Source organism: Pogona vitticeps, chromosome 2, assembly GCF_051106095.1.
Source record: "Pogona vitticeps strain Pit_001003342236 chromosome 2, PviZW2.1, whole genome shotgun sequence".
Taxonomy (NCBI): Eukaryota; Metazoa; Chordata; class Lepidosauria; order Squamata; family Agamidae; genus Pogona; species Pogona vitticeps.
This window is the reverse complement of record NC_135784.1, coordinates 201,501,224-201,519,323: the sequence shown is the minus strand read 5'-3', so window position 1 is coordinate 201,519,323 and position 18,100 is coordinate 201,501,224. Positions and strand designations below refer to the sequence as shown.

General features: G+C 43.7%; 3 protein-coding genes across 11 annotated transcripts in view; 2 read left to right on the top strand and 1 right to left on the bottom strand.

Annotated features, from left to right (window-relative positions):
- The window catches only part of SLC26A1 (solute carrier family 26 member 1), a 42,330-nt gene extending 35,330 nt beyond the window's left edge, over positions 1 to 7,000 (top strand). For both annotated transcript variants that reach the window (XM_078384821.1, XM_072991933.2), the window contains 2 exons: positions 3,148 to 3,776; positions 4,895 to 7,000. In XM_078384821.1, the coding sequence (XP_078240947.1) occupies positions 3,162 to 3,776; positions 4,895 to 6,397 (2,118 nt within the window). In that variant the 5' untranslated portion in view covers positions 3,148 to 3,161 and the 3' untranslated portion in view covers positions 6,398 to 7,000. The remainder of the gene's footprint in view (positions 1 to 3,147; positions 3,777 to 4,894) is intronic.
- IDUA (alpha-L-iduronidase) overlaps positions 1 to 13,643 on the bottom strand; it is a 62,816-nt gene extending 49,173 nt beyond the window's left edge. For both annotated transcript variants that reach the window (XM_020807065.3, XM_072991935.2), the window contains exons 1-2: positions 13,152 to 13,643; positions 10,029 to 10,169 (exon numbers count right to left, since the gene is read on the bottom strand). In XM_020807065.3, coding sequence (XP_020662724.3) covers positions 10,029 to 10,169; positions 13,152 to 13,291 — 281 coding nt within the window. In that variant the 5' untranslated portion in view covers positions 13,292 to 13,643. The remainder of the gene's footprint in view (positions 1 to 10,028; positions 10,170 to 13,151) is intronic.
- Positions 13,630 to 18,100, top strand: part of LOC110086255 (protein regulator of cytokinesis 1) — a 38,192-nt gene continuing 33,721 nt past the window's right edge. For 5 of the 7 annotated variants that reach the window (XM_072991940.2, XM_072991936.2, XM_072991938.2 and 2 more), the window contains exon 1: positions 14,485 to 14,667. In XM_072991940.2, the coding sequence (XP_072848041.2) occupies positions 14,645 to 14,667 (23 nt within the window). In that variant the 5' untranslated portion in view covers positions 14,485 to 14,644. Of the gene's footprint in view, positions 13,739 to 14,484; positions 14,668 to 18,100 lie in introns of those variants that run through there. The other 2 variants (XM_078384822.1, XM_072991939.2) reach the window with 2 other exon arrangements.

Below are 18,100 nucleotides of genomic sequence, written 5' to 3'. Positions count from 1 at the left end.
AGCGGGGTAGGAGCAGTTCTGTGCCAGGAGGATGAGAATGGTGACCAGCATCCAGTGTCCTACCTGAGTAGGAAACTTCAAAAAGGTGAGAGACATTTGGCAACCGTGGAGAAGGAGTGTTTGGCCATAGTCTACGCGATCCAGAAGGCCAAGCCTTACATCTGGGGAAGACATTTTGTTCTGTGTACTGACCATTCACCATTGCAATGGTTAAAGACAATGAAAACCCACAATAGCAAACTTATGAGGTGGGCTTTAAACCTACAGGACTATGACTTTGAAGTGAAGGTGGTCAGAGGGTCAGTGAACTGTGTTGCTGACGCCCTATCAAGAAGACCTGAAGACTGAAGACGGCGAAAGAACATGGACTATATGTATATAATGAAAACAAAAAGTTAAAATGTACCTGGTTTTAAATTGGTTTGTATTAATAAAGGTAAATTGATGTAATGTATATGGTAAATGTTTAAATGCCTATTTGAAATGTTTAACTTAGAATGTAAGTAAGTATAATATGGTAGGTATAATTGGTGTTGTGTGTTTTATACAGGTTGTTTTTTTGGGAAAAAGCACCTTAGCTTTCCCCCTACAAAACAACTTATAAAGAGGGGAGGTGTTACATAACAGCACTGATGTTACCTGTCTGTCATGGGTTTGGAGGGAAAGTTCCATCCTATGGGGAGTGGAAGGCGGGACATCAGGAGGAGGGGCTGTACTGTATAAATATGTGATGCCTGTGTGGTGAAGAGGAGATGCTGAGACAGACACTGAGAGACACTGGGAGGGACGAAGCAGCAGCTGGGGAAGAAGAAGCTGTTGTGGGAGTCTGTGTGTCTGACAGGGTACTACTGTGTGTCAGAGTACCAGCCTGAAAGGTTCAGGGGTCTGTTGGTTAGCCAGAACTGATGGGTTCAGGGTCTGTGCTTTAAGTTAAAGGTTCTAGGTGAACCAAACTGTATGCTTGTGTGTGTGAGAATAAGCCACGTTACTTTATTTTATTCACCTGATTGTTTTATTTACCCTGTTTGTATTTAAAATAAACCTTATTCTTTTGTTGTTTAAAAATCCATCCCTGGTCTGTGTGACTTATTATAGGGAATGGTTGGTGGCAGCTTAGTAACTGTGTGATAGATCCCAGTAGGTCTGGGTTTGTCACAACAGGGAGGCTTCTGCCCACATAGAAATAGATCAGATTGTGCAGTGACCAAAGCACTACATGTGCCTGGATATTGTTCATTTAAATACAGTAGTACCTCAGTTTACGAATTTAATGCATTCTCTGCGACGTTACATGATGCGAAACATTCATAAACCAAAATGCGGCTTATCATGGGAACGGGGGTGGTGCTATAAACCTCCAGGCACAATGCATCCCGGGGAAACTTCCTTCATACTGCAGGAAAAAAATCGTAAACCGAGGCATTATTTTCAATGGATTTCCATTCATAAACCAAAAATTACGCTAACCGAGGCGTTCATAAACCGAGGTACAGTGAACCCTCGACTTACGAAGGTCCACAAAAATTTCGAGGTATGAAAAGCTCCAGCCGAAAAATTCTGGTTCGACCTGCGGCTGGAGCTTCGACCTACGAAAGGCAGGGGGAAAGCGGAGTGGCTTTCGGCTTCCCGGGCTTCACAATCCCCTCCGCTGTCCCTGTCTCCCGTCCCTGGTGCCCTCTGCTTCTGGAGACAGAGGGCAGCAAAGGGGCTTGTGAAGCCCAGGAAGCTGAAAGCCGCTCCACCCCCACAGGGACAGAAGGCAGAGGGCACCAGGGACGGGAGACAGAGGGCAGCGGGTGCAGCTCTGGAAGCCCAGGATTTTTTTTCCTTTGCCTGGAACAGATTAAATGGTTTTCAGTGCATTCCTAAGGGAAATAGACCCTTGACCTATGGACTTTTTGACCTCCGGCCACTGTTCCAATACGAATTAATTCTGGAAATCGAGGGTCCACTGTACTACGGTACCAGGGCTTCTTGTAAAAGGACTCTGGAGTATGAAAAAAAAAACCCACAAATGTTAGAAGTTCATTTAATTTTACTCCAGCGCCCTCTGCTGATACAAAATATATTACTTGCCATTCTAGGTAGCTGCAAAAACTGAAAAGACTATGACAACTCATCCAGAGTTACCTCTTATTTCTCCAATTCGTTTCCAAAGCTTCTGGATGATTTCCCCCCTCAGTATGGTAAAGAAATAATATCTTTGGATTTTTTTCATCCCAGTAATACCCTAATGTCAGTTTCAAAGTAAACAAAACGTGGCCTTAAAAACACAAACATTCTAAACCAATGCAAGCCCCTAATTATATACAAAATGCTTTTCTCTCTAACCTCGGTTCAAAGGCATACGTAATACAACACCACACACAGAAAACCTAACATTAAAAACAAAAACCCAACTACAAGATAATATAGCATGTCTGTAGCAAACACTTTTTCTTTTCGACAACTAGCTTTAATTCTAATTCCTTGGAGAAAAGCTTTTCTGTTCAAATCCATTGAAATCATCATGAGGCCCAAATCCTCCCAGTGCTGCTTGTGATCTTTCAACTGTACACTCCTGCACACTGCCCCACAAAGGCAATAAAAAAGGGCCAATACATTGTTTATAGTCTTGTTTATTATACATCATTGTAAGACCACATGAAAACAAACACAGAGATTATATTACGACTTCTTGAGCTCTAAATTTCCATAGAGCAGCTGAGAGAAATTCATCTGTTTTTTTTAACCTGAAAATTTTGAACTACTGTATACTTAAGTTGCCCAGTGTCACTTGGGTGAAGTCATACAAACTGAACAAGTAAAAATCAACATTCTTTTTGAACAAAAGCTATATTAAACCCATTAAAACTATGAGTGACTATCCACTTTGCAATGGGGCTTCCTTCTCCTCTCCTCTCTCTGAAGCCTGATTTTACCCCTCCATTTATTCCTGAGGTTTTCCCCAAATCTCCAGAGTGCTTTGAAGGCATGTGGGGGGGGGGAGAGAACCACTGGTGAGGGGAATGACCCAGAAGCTCCCCTCCCCAGAAATACTGCTGCCAGCAGAAAAGAAAGACTTGATTGGGTATCCATCTCAGCGTAAATTTTAACACAAGAAATGTACAAACAAACCAACTTAAATAGTAAACTCTTTTATCCTAGGTACTAATTAAGATATGGTTGGAATGGAAAACAAAATGGAGACACCGAGAATGGAAAATGGATCTCCTTTCCAGTTTTATATGGAAAGGAAGAGTCCCACCAAGATCAGCAAAACAGCCATGATCAAAAGTCAGCTGAGGAAAAACTGTTCTTGTACTAGAGAAACAATGAGAAAGACAGTCGTGGACTTCTTCCCTGTGTTACAATGGCTTCCCAAATATAACTGCAAAGAATACATTTGGGGAGACATTATGTCCGGACTCATTATTGGAATCATTTTAGTCCCTCAAGCAATCGCCTACTCTCTGCTAGCCGGCCTGAAACCAATCTACAGTCTTTACACGTCCTTCTTTGCCAACATCATCTACTTTCTCATGGGCACTTCCCGACACGTGTCAGTTGGCATCTTCAGTTTATTAAGCCTCATGGTCGGACAGGTTGTGGACAGAGAACTGATGGTGGCTGGATTTGACCTCAACGATGATCCTCGGGAAGGCATGGATGGTGGAGGTCACTTGAATGTTACAATTTACAATTTTACCCTCAGCACAATGAAGGTGGAATGTGGGAAAGAATGCTATGCCATTGGGGTAGCTACCGCACTGACCTTTCTGGCTGGTGTTTATCAGGTAATCTCTCCCCTCCCTCTGCTTCCTATATTTATACATTTGCTTTCGGAAGGAACTGAAAATGAAAAGAGAATGTGGCTTGGCAGGCCTTCATAGGAAGTGCATTCACTTTTCTCTAAGAGAAATCTACCTTTAAGAGAAACTAAGAGAGAAAAGCTGGTATTATATTTGTATTTATAGCATTTTACGAAAGGAAGAGGCAAGGGTTAAGAAGTAGCAGAAAGGTGGAGTGGGAAAGGTGTACACCTTATACGAAGTCTCAGCGTGGTGAGGGATTGGGCCTCTCCTTCTTTGCCTTTACTCCTAGATGTGGATGCTGCATGTCTCATTGGAAAACGAATTTGGGTAGCCTCTATACAACATAACAACAGTGAGCTTGTGATATAGTCTATGTACACAAACTCTTATTTCAGTGTGATATACAAGGCAGGGGAGCCATCCAATGAAGCCGAATGGTAGATTATTCAGGACAAAGAGGTACTTGTGTACTGTATACCATTACCACAAGGCATGACAATGCCCACCAAACACCTTTAAAGGGAAACTGGACAAATTTGTCAGGTGAAAGCTGTCAGCACCGCTGGTTGCGATAGCTACATACTACGTCCAAGACTGGGCATAGTATTATGTCTCTGAATGCCAGTCACTCAGGAACCGATTGTGCTCATTGCACGTATGTGAGGTTCTAATGGGAATCGTTTGAGATGCTGTGAGAACAGCATACTGGACTATCTCACACAGCCCTTCTTTTGCCCTTATGTCATCAGGCAGGTCTTGAAGTGGAGCAGGCAGGTATATATGGCTGAGGACAACACAGGATGATGACTGTCACCAAATGGAGTTATACATAGATCAGGATGCTTCTGTGATGGAAGAAATGCAACGTCTTTCCATTCCTTTCTTAAATCATCAGAGATAGGAACATATTCCTTCCATATACCAATAACTACCGTAACTGTCTGGGAGAATTGTATTCTAGAACTGCATCTATATTTCCCATACAACACAAATTTAGGGGGGGAAAGGAGAAATTCTATGAAAAGGTGGGAGAGATCTCCTATTGTTAAAGACAGTTCTGTTGTGTCCCGCTCTTCCACTTGACCTTGTCTTTCTTGCAGGTTCTGATGGGGATCTTCCGCCTGGGATTCGTATCGATGTATCTTTCAGAACCTGTGCTGGATGGCTTTGCAACTGGCGCTTCGCTGACCATTTTAACAGCTCAGGTTAAATATCTTGTTGGAATAAAAATCCCTCGTGCCCACGGATACGGGGTCTTAGTAACCACTTGGGTGAACATTTTCCACAACATTTCCCAGACTAATCTCTGCGATGTGATCACGAGCGTTATCTGCATCACTGTGCTGGTCACGGCAAAGGAACTGGGGGACCGATATAAGCACAAACTCAAGATTCCTCTTCCCACCGAGCTGGTGGTGATTGTGGTGGCAACGTTGGTTTCGCATTACGGGCAGCTGAAGGAAATGTATGGTTCCAGCGTGTCAGGCGAAATCCCCACTGGATTTATTCCTCCCCAGGTGCCCAGCCCGAATCTCATGCAGAGGGTTGCCATCGATGCTATCCCTCTTGCTATAGTGGGTTTTGCCTTCACCGTTTCTCTCTCGGAAATGTTTGCCAAGAAATATGCCTACACGGTCAGGGCCAACCAGGAAATGTTTGCCATTGGCTTCTGTAACATCATCCCAGCTTTCTTCCATTGCTTTGCCACTAGCGCAGCCCTGGCCAAGAGCCTAGTAAAAACATCAACAGGGTGTCATACCCAAGTGTCTAGTCTTGTGAGTGCCATTGTCGTGCTGCTGGTGCTGCTTTTCTTGGCACCTCTGTTCTTTAGCTTGCAGAAATGTGTCTTGGCCTGCATCATCATTGTCAGCCTCAGGGGAGCTCTTCGGAAATTCAAAGACGTTCCCCAGCGCTACCGCCTAGACAAAGCGGATGCCCTGGTATGGTGTGTTACCATGCTTTCATCTGCCTTAATCAGCACCGAAATGGGGCTTCTGGTTGGGGTCGTTTTTTCAGCCCTGTGCATTGTAGGCCGCACCCAACGCCCTCATGTGGCCTTACTAGGTCAAATTGGGAACACTGCCTTCTATGAAGATGATGACGTGTATAAAAATCTCTTGCCTATTCCAAAGGTTAAAATTTTCCGCTTTGAAGCACCCCTTTATTACGCAAACAAGGACTTTTTCCTGAAGTGCCTCCACAACAGGACAGGGTTTGACCCTGCTAGAGAAATCGCCAGGAGCAAAAAAGCCAAGAGGAAAGGGCAACCAAGTTTTGAGAAGGGACTTGAACAGGGAGAGGCAACATTATCCTTGGTCGCCAAACACCAAGAGGTTAAGGCCATCATCATTGACTGCTCCTCCATTCCGTTTTTGGACCCAGCTGGTGTGAGCGCATTAAAAGACACGCTCAAAGACCATGAGGAACTGAAGGTCATGGTGCTCCTGGCTTGTTGCAATCCCTCGGTGATAGCTTCTCTGGAAAGAGGGAGCTACATGAGCAGTGGAAACAAAGATAGGCACGAATTGCTGTTTCACAGCATACACAGTGCTGTCGAGTTTATAAACGAGACAAAGACCATAGGAGACGACTCAACTGTATAACCCAAGGCTGTAATTGCACTGGCACTTGGCAAAATTTGCATTCATCACTTTTAGGCTAAGGTCTCCAATGTTGATGCTGAGAGCCCTCTTTGGACTTCAAAAGGCAGCATGGAGCTGACTTTCAATTTTTTTAAAAAAAAACTTTTATAAGATATTTAGTAGTACAAACATAACACAGAATACTTTAATCTTAAAATCCAGTCGGCTTTGATGTCATTCACTGGACAATATGGGTAGATCCAGTTCAGACATAACACTAAACCATTGCCGAATGTTATGAGAATGTACCATGACAGGATTTGGGCATATGTTCTCCCTGCTCCTCCTCCTCCTCACGGATGTGGAGGGCATCAAAAGCTTCTGCTTTCGGTTTCCAACAAGCCACAGTTTCCTGATATATGCAGATTTGAGAAATTGTGTTTTATTCAAAGTATTCAGATTAACAAGACCAATAACAAATGCAAATAACAATAAAGATTCTAAATTATTAGTTCACCACAACCCATCCTCCTAATGTTAAATAGTTTAGTATTATGGCTAATCCAAGCCCTGTGGTCAATCTTTTCTTAGGAAAGAACCAGAAAGTAAAAAATAAAAAATAAAGATCAGGTGCCTTTGTTAATGAAGTCTTTTGCCCTTTGCTTTCTTTAAGATTTCATTCACTCCAGAGAGACTCTTCAGAAGGCTCACCTGCACTTTCTTGCTTTCGGTCTGAAGGCAATCAAATCATGACAGATTACTGTGGAAAAGGGCATACTTTATCAAACAATAATAATCAGGTCATAGCTTTGTGTACTTAGGCTGAATATTCTTTGCTGACAGAGCTGCAGAACACTGGCAAGTCTCCTTCTGAAATTGATATCTGAAGTATTTTCTCTTCAAACCAAAAAATGCAAATGTTATTCTGGAAGCCAACACATCCATGTTTGGATTCCCAAACCGTTCCCTCGGTGCATTAACCTGGGACAGGGAAAAGTAATGTTTTAACTTACTTGCTAGTAACATTCTACTTCCATTGTCTAGGACACTGATAGGAAGGGTCAGCTCTTTCTTTTACTAAGATATGAATATTGCTTCCTCCAGTGTGGTAAAGCAAATATGACCAGCTGTCGGTACACCCTGGGAGCAGCTTGAGTGTTGTCTCGCTTGGCCACTCCAGAAACTATGGTCGACAACTTTCAGCAACATCTTTTGCACAAAATCAGAAGAAATGTGATCCTACGTGGCTCTGTGCCACAAGGCCCTTGTCAAAATATTAGAGCGAAAAAACACCCTACAGCCACCTCACATATGAGGTCCTCTCCCTAAATTTTCCTATCTCACAGAAATTGGTTTGTTTTTTTTAAGTTGCCTGGAAAAAAGCAACAGCTGGGTTTCTCCTTCTCCATACCCTCATTTTTTAAAATATTTATTTTTGTGTTTGCTTCATATCTTGCTTTTCCCATTTCTTCCCATTTGAACATCTCCTTGCAAATTGCAGAAGACTGAAGCCTGTTGAACTGCATGTGCACATGCAGACATGCATTCATAGTCATGTTCTGAACTGCAGATGGAGGAGTACCTCAGAAAGAAAAATTGCATTAAATGCAAGTGGCCTAGTACCTCCTCTGAAAGATGCTCTTGGTACACGCCCACCTATACTACTGAAGGGAATCTCTACATGGTTCCTTCCTGCTACTCACTGAAGGTGACCATTTTGCACAGCAAATGAAAATGGAGAGGTAGACCCAGCAGCTGCTGTCTTACTTTACTATCCAATTGAAATTGGGTCACAGACTACGATTTGAAGACCTCTAGACTGCATAATACAGTAACATCTTCAAATGGTTGCTGGCTTCCTACAGCCATGGTTTGTGTTACATTATGTGCCATCAAGTAGGAAACAACTTATATAGGTTTTTCAAGGTAAGTGAGACATCTAAGAAATGGTTTTACCAGTTCTGCACATCCAGTGAGTTTCCATCTCTGAGTGGGTGTGAGGAAGAAGCTGAGGAAAAATCAAAGAGTGTGCCATCCCCTCAAAGGGCTAGCATAGATATGCAGACACGGGAGATAGCAGAGACAGGAGCACCATCAGAGGAGAAAGAAGAAGGTCACGCACCAGAAGCAGTGAGGGCCTGAGACCAAAGATTCTGGAAGGAAAGAAGTCAGTTCTTTAGTTGGGACCGGGGCAAGAGAGAGGAGGGAGGAGAACCGCGAAAGGGAAAAGGTGGATGTGTTCCTGACCACCGAGGAAGGAACATCATCCAAAGAGAAGGAGAAAATCACAGTGTTCAGAGAGGCAGCGATGGATAGAGCTAACAGTGGTGCTCAGGTTTTCGCTGTGCCGGTAAAGAGACCCTTGGCCGATAGTGTTAAAGTGGAGTCAGTGAGCCTGACTTTGAGTAAACTAAGACCCATCATTCCTGGCCTCAGTCCAGAAGAATGGACAGTGCTGGTTTATCCCAGGAATCAAGGTCCTACCCGGTTGGTACATCATGTAGACCTGATGATAAAAAAGCGTTGAGAGAGGGAGAATGGGCCCGTCACCCATGTTGCGGGACCTTGTGTGTGGTCCGCAACAACTTCCTGTGGCAACCGACGAAGGAAGAGGAAAAAACAAAAACCTATTATTGAAGGACTTAAATGAAGAAAAATCATTGTTGTGGTTTTGGGAGAGTTCTCCTCCCCAGTTATCTATACAAAGTTCAATTGTTCGTAACAAAGAAGATTTAAACAGTTCTGTTAATAAAAATTCTTTATTTAATAATTCTGAATCCTCATTTGTATCACCTGAGAGAGAAATGCCCAAAGGTAACCGAGAACCCACTCAGTGGGATTCAAACTCAGGCAGGCCTTCTGAGTCCTCGTCCATCACTCTGTCCACTAGACCATACTAGGTATCACAACTGTGGTTAGGTAAAGGTTCCCCTTGACAATTTGTCCAGTTATGTCCGACTCTAGGGGGTGGTGCTCATCTCTGTTTCCCAAAGAGCTAGCGTTTTGTCCGAAGACAATCTTCCATGGTCACATGGCCAGCGCAACTAGACATGGAACGCCATTATCTTCCCACCGAGGTGGTACCTATTTATCTACTTGCATTTGCGTGCTTTCGAACTGCTAGGTTGGCAGGAGCTGGGACAAGCGACAGGCACTCACTCCATTGCATGGATTCGATCTTAGGACTGCAGGTCTTCTGACCTTGCAGCACAGAGGCTTCTGCGGTTTAACCCGCAGTGCCACCACGTCCCAACTGTGGTTACAAATGGTCAAATGTCAACTTTGCTACCTCAGTATGTAGTCTGGATTTGTTTTGTGCCAACACACTTACCGCTGTTTTGGTCTGTTGCTTCTTCAGATAAAGATGAAACAAGATGGAATATATGGCAGAAGCACCTGAATTCTGAGTTGAAATTCTGTTTGAGGACTGGTGGTCATGTATTTTAGATACATCTTGAATAGAGTTTTTCACATTTGCCAGTCACTTATCAATCACAAGGCCTTATTAGACATTTTCTCCTCCAAAAAAGTCCCTTAACCACACTGCCTGGAAGTTCAAACCTGAGCAGCTCAGGCCACAGGATGCTCATATGATCGTTCAGGCAAGATCAACTGAACCAAGCCAATTGGAAATGACAGAAGTGTGACTTACCGAGCTTGAACAAGTTCTAGAAGCCAGTGAATTCGAATTTGCTCGATGCCATTGTGCGGCACAGATGAAATATAAGCCAAGTTAATCACCTGGTCTTTACTCAGATCAAACAAGTCTGCTTGGCTATGTGGTAAAGGAGGGCTGGAAAGAGAGTGGAAAATAATTCTCAGTGTTTACATAGTTTTTTCAGCATCTCAATATACTTCACTTATATTATAGCTGTGTGAAAGTACAGCTACATTATTGTACAGTAGAGCAAATCTACATTCTACAAGGCACTCCTCAACATGAGGACAGTCCAAACAAAAAATTATAAACTTGGAAACTGGGCTCCAGATCAGCACTAAATTTGGCACAGGTGTAGCAAAGGGTTTTCACATTAAGATTTTTATTTTAAAAAGTAAAACTGTTTCTCTTCATTCAGAAACAGGTGAACCCAACAATCCCAGATTTAAAATGGATCACATAAACTGAAAACGCCAATTTTCTTTATCTTGAATGAGAACGGTTGTCTCCACCTGCTTTTTTTTTAAATGTGGAAAGAATCTGGGCAGCAGGAGCTGAAATACTGATCCTCAAAAAGACCCTTTCAAAAGAGAAAAACACTTTGTTATAAGACTGAGCATTTGTGATACAAACTTACCAGCAGCATTGTGAAAACATTGTACAGTGGTGCCTCGCTTAACGAGTGCACCGTTTAACGAAAAATCCGTATAGCGATCCCTTTTTGGGGATCGCTATATGGATCAGCCCCAATCGCCGCACTCGCTTTGCGACGATTGGGGCTCCGGCGGCCATTTTGGAGCCGCCGAACAGCTGATCGGCGGCTCCAAAATGGCCGCCGGAGTGAAAACATCGCTGGAGGGGGTAAGTTTAGACACTTATTGGAACGCATTAAACTAAGTTTAATGCGTTCCAATAGGTTTTCCTGCCCCGCACAGCGATGTTTTCGTATAGCGAAGGTTAATCCGGAACGGATTAACCTCGCTATACGGGGCACCACTCTATATGTTCCTAGGTAGGGGAAAGAGATATTACTTTGTTTTCCCTTCCAGCTGTCTCTCTCTCTCTCTCTCTCTCTCTCTCTCTCTCTCTCTCTCTCTCTCTCTCTCTCTCTCTCTCTCTCTCACACACACACACACACACACACACACACACACACACACACACACACACACACACACACACACACACACACACAAATAAATCATTGTCTGTTCCAGTAAGTTCTGCTCAGGCTTTGCAAACTAACAGGTGTAGATTCCTTTGTTGAGTCAACCCATCCCATGTTAGGTCTTCCTCTTTTCCTACTACCTCCCCACACCACTTTCCCCAGCAATATTGTCTTTTCCAGTCAGTTATGTATTCTCATTATATGTCAAGTAGGATAACTCCAGTTTACTCGTTTTTGCTCTAGATGTGACTTGCTTCAGACTTGACTTGATTGAAGACCCACTTATTTGGCTTTCCGGTGGTCTATCAGTAAGGCTCATCTTCTGGGGTCCTCTAGCACTGAGTAATTCCACATGAAGCTGCTGTTGGAATTTGTGTAGTTTATGTATACTTAAACTTCCATTTTAAAAAGCCAGGAAATGGAATTCTTTAAAATAAAAAAAAACTCTCCAGGTATCAATGTGGGATATTATGCTTCTGTATTCATGATTCAAAACACTTTTCTTTTTTCCTCTCTTTTTCCATCTTGGATTCTGCGATTAATTCAGATTTTACCTTTAGTTTATTTTGTATGCTTTATGTAAACCCCCCAGAGTAGACACGTTCTAGATGAGTGGTATATAAGTGTAATAATAAATAAATAAAATAGGAAATGGTCTGATATTGCAGCACAATATTGTGCCACGTTGCCAGAAGTAAAAACTTGATATAGCAAAGGGCAGCTTGAATTTTGACAACTCCAATGTTAGGGGTCAAGATGGCCTCTACAAGTTCTTCTGCTCATTACCATTCACTCCATTTTTCATCAGTTAACCGCTTCTCACTGAAACACAAAGCAATTGTCACAGAGCTGTTTTTTAATAAGTTCTCTGAAAACGGAGTGCTACTTCTGTACAGCGAGGAAGGGAGCCTGGTTTCACTGTCTGAAACCCTGCTCAGAGAACCCTGATGCAATGCATGGACTCATCACCCTGGCCTTCCCACAGCACTTGTCCACACATGACTTCTTGTGGCCATTCGAGAGACTTGCTTCCTGCCCCTTTGAACAGCTGCCTCAAAGTAAACAACACGGAAGTTGGCAGGACTTGTTTGAGCAAGTGAACATGTATGGCTTGGGCTCTCAGTGTAGTACCAAGGAAATATCAACATCCATTTGGTTACACTCTTGTTTCCTGATCCTGTGCTACGAAAGTTACTCACATCCAAAAGCAGGAGTGCAAATTATCTGTTAACCTCGGGAGGCATTCACAGTCAGAAGATACAGTACTTGTTTTAAATGAGCACTGATGGATTTGATGTCTGGTGCCTTGCTAGGCTGTGGTATGACTCCTCGGTTGGCAAAAACTGTTTGGCAGTTCGGCCATAGCTTGTAACTAGCAATTTTTAACCAACTCAGGTCTCATTCATGGAGAGCTGTACAATTTTTGAAGACTTTTCTTCCTCTTGGAGTCTCCTGAACTTTTTTCTCTTTGCCCAGATAAGACGAGGAGTGCCCGAGTCTGTAACTACTGGTGTTGCTTTTACTTATCTCTCTCTCTCTCTCTCTCTCTCTCTCTCTCTCTCTCTGTGTGTGTGTGTGTGTGTGTGTGTGTGCGTGCGCCTGCCACACATGTGATGTTTGCTTTGAATTGCTCTTGAGAGCATCAATAACTATTTAAAAGCTAATACATACTATTTGCTCCGATGCCTATCTACTCCTTCATGTTCAGTGTGTAAATTTACAAGCCAGCAGATGTTCCACAAAGCGCGTCTCTCACACTCTTCTCACATAGAAACTGCCTATCCGCAGACATGTCCTAACACTGGGGAGAAAAAAAAATTAGAAGCCAAGAACCAACATGAGGGACAAAATACTACGCATTTTATTTGTGTTTTGGCAAAAGAAGACCCCTGATCCTGGGCGCCGAGCCAGCTAGCAATGCTTACCACCAGAAAATATTCATGGCTTACCAATATCCGGTGCTTTTCCAGAAGTGCTTTAGTTCCCTTTTAGTTTGCGAGACGTCCACATGGATAAAGACGCCGCCCCGGGCCACTTGCACGGCTAGACCCACCAGGGCTGCAAGGGCCAATGCCTCCTGCGGCTTCATCAGATCCTGTGAAATTGTAACACCGACCAGATCCCAAAATACTGCTGCCGTCCCATCCTATGATTTTTCAAAAAAAAAAACCCTCACGGGCAAACTCAAATGCTTCGCGGGGCTACCGGGGACACCCGCGTCGGTATCCTATTTTCCATCTGTTTATTTCTTGGTGTCTACATCCGGTCCCCCCCCCCTTTAGTCTGGGCAGAAAACGGTTCTCCCAGGGAGGAGCGTTAGGGACCAAGCCTGCTGCGATCTTTCTTGTTCCAAAATTGAGACCAAAAGACACTCAATCCACCCCTCTTTCCCAGATGAGATGGCCGCTCCTTTCTGACTTCCTGCTTTGTGTGTGTGTGTGCAGACAACAATACAAGGACTGGCATTAGGCGATGGGGGGGGTGCGTGAGAGAACAAGGCTAGAAGTGCTCGCAAAGGCAGCTGCAAGTGACTTGGGTAAGAGCTCGGCTGAGATCAACGGGAGATGCCGCCGATACAACTTGGAGGAGGTTGTGTTGCCAGAGAAAGAGGCGAGCTGCCATTGAAATCTCTTCCTGACTTTGGAGGAAGTTTCTGTTTAGCTCCATGTGACTTTCTGACAGATGATCCGATGGGCGAAGACACTTATTTTATTTATTTATCTATTAGATTTTTACCCCGCCCCTCCAGACAATGTCTACTGGGGGCGGCTTACATAGATAAAAACACATCAATATAACATATATAAAATCATAAAGAATACAATTATAGCGATTAATTCCAAACAATACATTATCAAGATGGCAACAAAAAAAAAATAGAAAACACTTAATTGACTGGAAAGGTTTTGTAGCATTCTGCATGATCCTGATTAAGGTGAATGAAACAAGTAAAATAAAATAATAATAATAATAAATAGTCTGGTGACACCTTAAAATGTACGTAATGGGTTTTATTCGACATAATGTTTTGCAGACTAACTCCCACCTCCTCCGATGTAGGGATCCAATGTAACCTGATGGGCTACCGCCCAGGAGAACTTATATTAAATCACATTAGCGTTTAAGATACAGTAAAACACTTTGACCGATTGACCAGGGAGCCTTTTCCCTCCTGACCGCGCGCTAGGCTCGCGAGAAGCCCCGCCTATTTCCCCCCCCAACCCGTTAATTGACTATATTGAGGGACTCTGAAGTGAGTTGCGATTGGCTGCCTCTCGGACCAATCAGAAGAGGCTCTGGGAGACGAAGACGTTGCCTCAGTTTTTCCTTCGGTTTGAATTTTGGCGGCGGTTGGTGGCGGCTGTTGAGGCTTCTCGCCTTGGTCTCCTCTTTGTTTTGACTCTCCACGCTGGGACTGTGGAGGGTTTCCTCGTCAGTTAAGATGGCGAAGCCGATGAGGCAAAGGTGAGGGAAACCGTTGGACTTGGAGGTCAGAGGGCGCGGCGTCGGGGATGGAAAGGAGGCTATGGGGCATTCCGTGGTTTAGGCGGTGGGCCATACTTTTACTTGGAAGTAAGAGTCCTCCTCCTCTATAGGGCTTCTCCTGAGTCAAGTGTACGTGAGATTGTGACCTTAAAGATTGGGGCGAGGGGTGGAGGGAGGCGCAAAGGATGGTCGGGTTTTAGGGGAACTACAAAAGAAGGCGAAGGAATAAACTCTGTCAAGTTACTTTTTGGGGTAAAAAGTTATTTTTTTCTGCGTTACAACTCCCAGAATCTGCTAGTGATGATGCTGGCTGGGGGAGTCCTGGAGCTGCAGTGGAAAATAATTTCTCCAGCTAAATAAATGAGTTAGGGCAACGTGTGGTTCTCCACAACGAAAGGAAAGCAGGTCTCAATTTATCGGTGTGCACCCATCTTAATACAGTACAGTATTTGGATAATATCTCCAGGGAGTTTTACAGAAGACTTTTATACCTTAGGGTGGCTACAAAATAGTGATAGAAATGCATGAATGTATATCATGTAAATAACACCTGGGCAGTAAAACCTATAAGGTGATTGTGTAAAATTGGATGATGAACTAGGGTCTGTTGTTCTAAATTTTGTCTTTATGAAGAAATCACTATCAGCCTTAGACAATGGTATCTTCAGTAAGGCGACCAGATACAAAAGAAGACAGGGCTCCTGTACTTTAAATAGGCAAGTGTGCGTATCAATACATAATAATAACTGCATTCAATGGCATGATTGACCAATGAATTTCTGTCCTTGACATAACAATTAAAAGTGTAGGAGCACTGTCCTCTTTTGCATGTGGTCACTTTAAGACCCTCAGCTTCTCCAGTGCTTGTTTCTATTCTGTTTATGAGAATGGTAACATTGATGTTGTTTCAAGGGTTCTATCAAAATGATTTATGGAAAGACTCAATGTAAGACACACTGCTTTGACTTGGAATCCTTTGCTTCATAGCTTCATGGAGATTTCAAGCCAGTTTTGGAAAATAGACTTGATCCTTTTTTCCCTCCTTGTCTTTCCATTGGAAACATTGAAGGACTAGTGGGCCTCATGCTGTCATTTGACTGAAGCTCCTGTTAGCTGTACCTAATACTGTCAATTGTTAAAGGAGATGGAAGCTGCAGTCTAAAGCAAAGTATGTTGCTTTTATACTGGCCCCATAGCACTCTTTGGACAGTTTACAGTTTAATTCTGCAGGCTATACATTCCCCCTCCCTCCGTGAGATCAGTACTCAGTTTACTAACCTTAGAAGGCCGAGTCAAACTTGACCTGGCTATTTGTTTGTTTAGGTATTTATTTATTTATACCCCACCTTTCTCCTTTAAAAGGACCCAAGGCAGCTTACAACAATGAAAGACAATACAGTATTTAAAGTTAAAAACAATGAGTATATAACAGTGGTTACCATAATTAAAAAGTGATATTTAAAAATCATGAACAATGAATAAAGAGGCAACTTACAATTAACAGGCTGAAGGCTGCCCATTCTGGGGTTAACAAATAAGCATTTTATTATTATTGTATCTCACTCCATGCACCGCTTTTATTCCCATTGCTTCTTTTATTCCCATTGCTTCTTCCACAACACAGCAATTGTATTTAGTTTCAATACAACTTAATTATTGTAACGTCTTGCACATGAATACTTGTGTAACTTTATGTATCTGAATGTATCTGTATCCGAATGGGTCTGTATTAGAAACTGCTTTTACTGTAGACTGACCCTGACTTAGATCTCTTCTGACTCTTGCCACAATCACACCAGGGTGCTAACTTTACAAACACACCCTTGCATATCAAAACACATAGTGCCTCAATGGCCTTCCATCTGCTAGCTGAGAGATATCGCCCCAAGGAACAGAACACAATACTTTCACTTCCCAAAACAACAGGCCTGCTCAGAGGGCAATTAAGGAGATAATTGGCACCCTTGGTATGCGTAGGGAGGAAGCTAAGGCACTTCCATCTTGACACCAAGGGAAAAGCTGTTACTTGAAGGCCACCATATACAATGCAACAATAAACAAAACGACAGAGATAAAACGAATATCTGGGTACTGTCAAATCAGACACATAGTCGCCATCTGAGTAATTCATAACCTTAAGGCCAAGGGGGCATGCGTATCATATGCACATTCAGGTGTAGCCAATAAGTCAGACCCACAGAACATTTAGGGCCAATGGGCATAGAGATCCAAAGTTTCGGGTTCAGGACACCAATCAGAATCTAACTGTTTACGGCCCTTTGTGTGTATCCCTATAAAACATCCATGCACCCGTGTTTCGGGGCTCTTCTCTGCTTTTAAGAGATTGGGCCCTAGCTGTGTAATTTAATAAATAATTGGCATTCTATACAGCTGGTTGTCTCGTGTCTTAGTCTGCTGCCTCTGCCGGAGAATCAACCCGATTTTCAGGGTTAACATTTGGTGCGTTGGCCGGGAAACTCCGGTGAGTTAACTACTCCTCAACGTGAGGCACAGACACTGGGTCCCGGACCTTTGACTCCCGCCACTCGCCCTCCACGGTGAGCTTCCAGAAAAGGTGCTCTTCGTGAACCATAAGATACGGGAGACTCCTGAAAGACGGTAATCCCGTGAGGCCTGGGAAAAAGCGTTTGATAGCCACCCTTCACTGCCAAGACGCCCCACCTGCTTGCCGAGGCTCCGGCCCGTGACGCTTGAAAGGTGAACGCAAGTGGGCAGTGAACAGGGCTTGTGAGTGATACGAATGGAGGAATGTGTGACAGCTCATCGAGGCTTGAGAGTGGAGAGTGATTGCCCCAGGCGCTCTAGAAGGGAGACCCGGCCGGGCAATAAGATTCTTGCTAGGCACGAGTCACCAATATGGGTGGTTCCTGCGCTGGTAAGGCACAGCAAACTCGGGGGACGCTCCTACGCTGTGTACTAAATAATTGGAGGGGACTCGTGGGAAGAAGGTCCGGGCTCAAAAAGAGACGCAAGATCAAATTATGCACTCAAATTTTGCCTACTGCAGTTTCTGGCAGAGGATGCAACAAAGGGGGGAAGGAAAATCATCTGAGATAGTAGGCTGTTTTGCTTCAGTATCAGCCTAGCCCAAAAAGATACAAGGGAAACTTAAAGTTAGTCCCTCTGAGACCAACAACATCCTGTATGGTTCTATGGATTATGTAGTCCCCCCCCCCCCCCACCGACCTGCAAGTATAAAGTTTTAGTGGCAGGTCCTAACAAAGATAAGGAAACAGAGAAAGACAAAGCAAGCGAGACAAAAAAAAACTTGCCAGATTCAGTAACAGGAGAGACATGGGAACTTCCCCTCCCTCCTCTTCAGCAGCCTCAGAAGGTGGGGGGGGAGCCACACCAACAGTACAGGCCGGAGGATGCAGGTTCCTTGACTTCA